The sequence below is a fragment of the Asparagus officinalis genome, chromosome 3, assembly GCF_001876935.1.
Source record: "Asparagus officinalis chromosome 3, Aspof.V1, whole genome shotgun sequence".
Taxonomy (NCBI): Eukaryota; Viridiplantae; Streptophyta; class Magnoliopsida; order Asparagales; family Asparagaceae; genus Asparagus; species Asparagus officinalis.
This window is the reverse complement of record NC_033796.1, coordinates 34,174,393-34,182,042: the sequence shown is the minus strand read 5'-3', so window position 1 is coordinate 34,182,042 and position 7,650 is coordinate 34,174,393. Positions and strand designations below refer to the sequence as shown.

Sequence of the window (7,650 nt, the reverse complement as noted above, 5' to 3'; positions counted from 1 at the left end):
CTGGACCCAGGTGAATTAAGAATAAATCACAAAATTATTTACATCCGATTTAAAAGAGAACGTGCTGTGTTAAAATAAAAAAAGAACGGATCGATGATGACATTGGCCAAAGAGGAATCCGACGAGGAAGGGTACTTTGACCTGGGGAATGAATAATGGAGCCCGTACTATTTTGTTCGCGGCTTCCGTCCTCTTCAATGGAGAACGATGCTTTAGATTATGATTTCTTTTTTTTTTTCCCTTTTTTTTTTTTGCATGTATTATTTGGAGTGTAGTAAAGCAAGGAGTGAAACTCCAGTCTGCGTATGAATTTGAAAGAAGCAGCGGATCAAATTTTCTAAACCGGTTGATGTGAAGGTAAAACGGTAGCAAAAGAATAATTATGTTTGTTATTAGAGGTAGCGCAAAAGGGTAATTATACTTGCAATTTATTTATTATTAATTAGAGAGAACTTAAAACCGTTATTCTCTGAGTATGCAAGGTAGGGGTGACAAACGGGTCAATCCGACCCAACTCAACCCATATAAATTTTGACCCGACCTATATAACATTGACCTAACCTGAGCCTGACCCATCAAATAATGAGGTCAACCTACTTATTAAACGGGTTACCCTCGACCCAAATCACCCATTTAATAGTTTTATAGTGTTTATTTACTTAACATAGAGTTCATGGTCAAAGTTTTTATGGTCCTATTAATCAGTCATAGGTTTTGAGTTGTTTAGAAATTAAGATATTTTCAGAGTTTTTTTTGAAAAATTTGAATTTTGAGGGTGTTTATTGTAAATTTTAAAAGTTCTAGTATTTCTTCAAATATTATTTTCTCAGTGGAAATTTTCTAATTCAAAAATCTTATACCCTTTGTAAGTTTTGACTTTTGGGGTTTTCTTTAATTTTTAAATTTTAGGGTGTTTTTTGAAATTTTTGAAGCTTTTACGATGTTTTCTGCAAATACCAAAATTTTCATATTACTGTTCATAAGTTGTAGATTTTGTACTGATTTGTAAGATTTCTTATTTCTAGGCTCTAGCGTGTATTTCTATAAAATTTGACCTTTTAATTGTGTATTTTGCAATTTTGAAACTTTAGCGTGTTTTCTACAAATTTCAAAATTGCACGTTGTTTGTTCATAAGTTGTAGATTGTGTACCATTTATAAATTTTGATATTCATGCACATATGCATATGACGATTCCTTTAAAAGCATGAGTTCAAAAAAAGATTTTCATGGTTAATATGACTCATCACTATTTTAAATATAATATGTAAATTTGAATTTATTCTAATTCAAATTATATCTTATACAAATCCCACATGAACTACTTATAGCTTAACAATTTAAAAAAAATAAAATAAGTAATATAGATGAAACAAAATTTTGAATAATTCATTTAAATTTTAACTTATCCTAATACTAAATATATCATCTACTAATCCAACGTAAACTACCTATAGCTCAACAATTTTTAAAAAAAATAAGATTAACAAATCATACATAGCTAACATATTAAAATACATGAAGTGTTTCAAAAAAAAACTCAAAAAAATTTAAAAAAATAAAACAAAATATCCTCAAAAGTTTAAAATTACACAAAACATAGTGACTTTTCGAAACTTAAATAACAAACATGGAATCTTGAAATAAACAATAGTCCATGAAGAATTTTAAATTTATAATTAAGACCATCAACATTTCAAAAATTGTAAAAACAACCTCAAAAGTCCAAATTACAAAAAAACACCTTAAATCTTAAAATTTTAAAACATGCAAATAACATAGATAAATTCAACAGATTACCATCCCGCACTTGAAATTTTAAAATTTACAAAATAACCTCAAATTTATAAAAATTATAAAATCTCCCTCAAAAGTTAAAAATCACAAAAAAACATCGAAACTTTAAAACTTATAACCAGTACACATCAAATCTATAAATTATCAGCATACCGCTGAAAATTTAAATTTTCCAAAAAACAACCCAAAGTTTCAATAATTTTGAAAAAAACTGAGTTTCAAGAAATATCATAACATTTAAAACCTTACCACCAACATACAAAACATGGAAATTATAAGCACTCAACTAAGAATTTAAAATTTTTAAAAAAACACTACCAAAGTTTTAAAAATTATAGATCACACCCTCAAAGTTTTAAAATCACAAAAGGGCTAAATTTTCTAAACTTGGCAAAGAAAAGAGTAATTGTTTGACATTCGTTCATTAAAATATATAAATTTAACTTCTACTTTAAATTTACTATCCGTTTTCAGCATCTAAAAACGGTCAAAGTTGATGCTGGTGAAAAAAGTAATAACAATAGATTAGAAATATCCAATTAAGGAATAAAAATTTAAAAAATATATGATAGATTAAAAATTAATGATATTGTATAAATTAAAGGAACTGCATATAATTTTACTAATAACATTAATTGATAGAAGTCTAAATTACATAAAATTGATAAAAGACTATAATATAATGGCTTAGTTTTAATTGATTATAATATATATACATTAATCTCTGATGTTAATAGTTTTTATAGGGTAAAAAGATACAAGAAGCTATGTGGATAAACTATCAGAAAGTTCAAAGATATCCTTCAAAAGAATCAATGTGTTTTCATTTCAAATTGAAATGTGAAGGAAATAAACCCAAAATTTAGAAACGTTCAGGCATCACTTGAATTGACATTGATAAATGACATATCTATCAAAGAAGCACCAACTGAGTTTTCCTTGAAGAACATATTAGACAACTTTGTCATAATCAAAAAGCATTCTCCATAAAAGGTACAAAAAAATTAGTAAGTATTTTTATATTTTTATACTTTTTTCTTCAAATACAAAAGTAATCATAAACTTAATATAAAATTACATATAAATAATATTTTAATAGAAATTAAAGTGAAGTCATTGATCAACTATGTTGCAAGATATAACAACCTAATAAGAGGAGAGAAATCACTATAGTAGACAAAAGGTATATATGTGATACTTATTTACAAAAGCGCAAGCGAAAAAATTAAAATCAACCTTTTTCTTTTTTCCATACAGTAGCATGACTATGTGTGCAACTTTATTAGAGATATGCTACCAATGAAGGATCAATTCTTGAAGACACAATTAAAGATAAGCATGTAACAGCACTATTAGATTTTAAAATATTTAAATATAAGGGTAGCATATTTTATTAGTAAAATTCTTATTAAAGACCACTAAACATAAAATTCACCTTACATTTGTCTCAAATTTATATGAGAGATATGCATGCCATTGTAAATTGTGTCAATAATGTATATCAACGCAAAGATATAACTTACTGAAGAAATAAGAGAATGATAAGTAAACCAAGAAAATATTCATATAACATAATAAAGAAAAAATATTACATTTTAACGCTAATGTGTAGTCAGAACAAGCTAGCAAGATAAAATTGCCTCCATCAAGGCTCTGTACAAATACAATACAAATTCAAATTACTGATACATGCATTCATCACAACATTCGAAAGAGGAATGCTCTTATAAAACCTACTCTAACATTTACACGATTAAGCCTAAAATAGTTTATCATTATATAGACACGCTATTATACTTATAATGCAAAGATGACTACCATTTCCAATAGAGTTAAGCCATGGTTCTTCACTTGCAAAGACTGCAACAAAAAAGTGATAGAAATGTTAATAAGAGTATCCAAATGATAAATGTCATAGAATTGCCAATAATGTAGTACCAGAGTTAAGTAATATCTCTTCTTCATGAAATAAACATATCAAAATCAAATATTAACATTATAATTTAAATATTAGCAATAAAAATACAGTTATTTAGTTTAGATCCTTGTGGAAAATGACACGGTCAAAGCAAATGTAATATTATTTGATGTAGCATAAACTCTTATTGGATGCACAACAAAAAATTTCATTTCATAGAAAAAACAGATAACATTTAACCTTATTTAAGTTATAAATTAGAAACACAAAAAAAATTTCATATATATAAAATTAACATTTATTCTCATTGAAGTAGAAAAAATAATCAAAATCTATGTATTTCGAGAAGTTTGTGTTGAACATCAAAAATACATGCAACATCTTTATGAAGTGAGATGAGAAGAAAAAAGATGAACGAGCCCAAAAAATATAATAGCACAAGAAATTCACCTCCAACTTGATGTCAAAATCGACATAGACAATGAAGACATTACTCTAGAATTGTCTAGGAAAAAGATAAAGATGGAGAACGATTGATCTCGACTCAATAAAAAAATAGAAAATAAAAAAAAAGAACTATTTTTTGAATATTTTATAGAATAGTTTAATTTTTTGAGTAAAATTAGGAATCTTTAGAATAGATTTTTATAAACCTTTTTAGTACTTTATATGCATATGTGGATGCTTTTATCGTATAAAAAAGTATTAAAGTTAGAATTATCTTTAGTTTATAATTTTTATGAAGTCTATTAATGATTAAGAACAACTTCATGTTCTCTTTAGTTTTGTTCTAGCCTACTTTTAATCAATTATCTTCATTTATTAGCTTCGATTATTTGTCTTACTTTTATGACGTTATTTTCCAAGTGTTTTTCACTTTCACAATACTATACTTTCTCAAATCAAGCTCTGTTTTATGTTGGCCCAAATAGCATAAAAATTCAAATTGGCTTCGGGTTATATTTATTTCATATCAATTCAATTATCAACATGAAAACTTATAGGGAAAAATGTGTCCAGGCCCCAAAAGTGGGAACTTCGTGTGACTAGCCCCCCTGTATTTTGCCCCATGTGGAATAGCCCCAAATATGCATAGTATTTGCGACGAGGCCCCGAATTGACTCTTTTCAGAAAAAGCCCAGCGGAAGTTACTATCTTGCCCTCTGATGGGACTGAGCTGGGTTAATGTGCCCCTCACCTTTTGTAGGCTGTCAAAAAATCACAATAGATAGCTGATCCTCATCAAACACCGATGATGGAAGTTACAATTTGACGACTTCCAGAAGGCTACAATTCGAAGACTTTCACATAGATCGCTGAAGGTTACAATCTGACGACCTTCACGACAACTGATGGAAGCTCTAATCAAACAGCCTTCATAATCAACATCGGGAGTTACAATCTGACGACTCTCACATATCAGAGAGCTAAAGCAAAGATTACAAAATGACGATCTTTGCAAAGCTTCGACAGAAAGAGACTACAAATCGACGGTCTCTTCAAACCAAGACGTGGAAATCCTCCCCGCGTACCAGCATCAAGACGTACCGCGTTCATAGCCACGAACGCAGCACAAACGCAGCTCCAAACGCTGCAAACGCAGCTCAGATCCGCTGCCAAACGCAGTACAAACGCAGCTCCATCGCTGCCCAAACGCAGCTCTTCACCGCTGTCAAACGCAGCTCCATCGCTGCTCAAACGCAGCTCCATCACTGCCCAAACGCAACTTCCAACAAAACACTGCGTCCGAGCTTCCAGACGCTGCGTTTAAGTGCAGAATTCATGCCAGAATGCAGGATTTGCGTTTGACTCGTTCAAACACGAGCTGAACGGTTTCAAAACCGTTTCCCACGATTTGAGGGGATCACAACTCCACTCAGGAGTGATTTAAGGGGCGGTTACATCCCATTAGCCCCACTTAGGAGCGAATTAAGGAGGTGGTTACACCCCTTAATCCCCTATAAATAACGACAAACTCAACAGAGTTAAAGATCGGATTATTGATAATCAGATCAGGGTTGGATCTTTCGGGTGCAGTCTGTTGGAACTTCTTGGCTCGTCAACAGATCCTTAGAGCATTTCTGGAACTTTGGAGATTGGCAACAAGATCTTCTTTATCCTTGGCTTATAACCGATTTCGGTTAAATCAACTCTTTCATAGGGTTTCAAACTCGTTCAGAGTTCTCCATAACGTCAAATCGTGAGGAGAACACCACGTTCCAGTGAAACAAGACGTCGGATCGTCAACGAGAAGCAAACTCGACGCGAGCATTCGAGGGAGGCATCTCATCGCTACCGTGAAGAACCCAGAATTAAACAAAGGGGAGAATCCAGATCATTCTCTTCTCTTTTGTAACCAGGAATTCCAATTGTAACTGAGATTAAAGGAATACAAATCAATTTTCTTTTATTTCTTTTACTGCAAAATTTCCCACAAACACCTTTACAAGTACTCTCCCTCTCTTTCTCTCTCTTCCACCTAGCACCGTCATCAAGAACTCTTCATCTTCCTAATTTCTGTACGAATTTCAACGTTTCTAGGGTTTTCGCCGGAAAAATGTCGTCGTCTACGGAAAAATCCAGTAACGACTACGAGGTCGGGCACCGAGCCGAGTTGGAAGGAAAAGGCGCTTCATCTGCGGGTGGCAGCACGGAGGAAGCTACGGAAGCTACGAAAACCCTAATCGAAATGCAAAAGGAGGCATTACAATGGCGAGACCAGAAAAGGAGGACGACAATGGCTGGTCGTACCAACGAACCCCCCTCAAAAAAACAGTAAGTGTTATGTTATACTGCGAACAGACAATGCAGATTAACCCAATATTGTTAGTTCTAGGCTTTGTCCAATGTTAGTTCTAAATTTATACCAACGTTAGATCTAGTTTAAGTCCAATGTTAGTTCTAATATGAGTCCAATGTTAGTTCTATAATATTACGTGTTAGCTCTATTTTGTTCCCGTTAGTGCTAGGTCTAATATTGTTTCATATGTCTTATTGAACGTACAAATTCGAAAATTTTTTGCAGGAAAAAAATTGCTCTAACAGGCTCAGCAGAAACACTAAGGTTAACGGCCAATATCGGGGCTTATTGGGCATTTATGAAGCGCCTTGCCCCGAAGATCCGTCAGTGGCATAGGGATGCATACTGCGGTTCTATATTTCAGCACTACATTTTGTTTGGGGCTCCTGCGGCTGATCGGCCCACCCTTGAGCTGCTGCTGAGCTTTTTCGATAGAGATAATAACACCTTTTGTATACCTGATTCAAAAAGTGGGGGTATGAAAAATGTTAGTTTTGATTTGCAATGGGTCCACAACCATACTTATTTCCCAATTTATGGGGAGGACATAAGGAACAATAGGGACTCAAGAAGCAGAATATGGCTGGAATACTTCGCTAAGCTTTTCATTTCTGAAGAGGGTAAGAAGTTAAAAAAATCAGAAACCAGCCAACGTAAACATCTTGAAGGGCTACTTGAACGGCTTGTTGAATCTACCAAAAAGCGGGATATCGAGGATTTTGCTCTGCTACAAATTTTGTACCAATGCTCTATGATATGGAGTCCCATAGCAGGGGAAGGTATCCCTAGACCCTTACTCAGATACCTGGATAGCATTCAGAGGGTCAATTCTGTTGCATGGGCCCCGTTCTTTTATAATGAAATTATCAGGGGCATTGGAGTTGCTTTGGAGGGAAAGAAGAAGCAAAAGGTCGCATATGTCCCAGGTTGCATGACACTATTGTGTGTAAGTTCCATATTTTACTGATCTTGTTTCATTCTAATTCGTACCTATGCATTGTTAGTTCTAACTTATTCTATGTTAGTTCTATTCTGTAGCGTGTTAGTTCTAATCTGCACAGTGTTAGTTCCGTTCTGTAGAGTGTTAGTTCTAATCTGCAGATTAGAACTCACACGCTACAGACAGATTAGAACTA

General features: G+C 32.9%; 1 protein-coding gene across 1 annotated transcript; it reads left to right on the top strand.

Moving 5' to 3' along the window:
- On the top strand, positions 6,169-7,650 carry LOC109832200. Its single transcript, XM_020399633.1, has 2 exons — positions 6,169-6,489; positions 6,740-7,650. The coding sequence occupies exons 1-2, from the start codon at positions 6,272-6,274 to the stop codon at positions 7,479-7,481; spliced, it is 960 nt and encodes a 319-aa protein (XP_020255222.1). The 5' UTR covers positions 6,169-6,271; the 3' UTR covers positions 7,482-7,650.

Bases quoted from the DNA above. Each gene is read 5' to 3' on its own strand.
- LOC109832200 (XM_020399633.1), top strand. From the start codon at position 6,272: ATGTCGTCGTCTACGGAAAAATCCAGTAACGACTACGAGGTCGGGCAC. The intron at 6,490-6,739 runs GTAAGTGTTATG...AATTTTTTGCAG, and splicing joins GAACCCCCCTCAAAAAAACA to GAAAAAAATTGCTCTAACAG.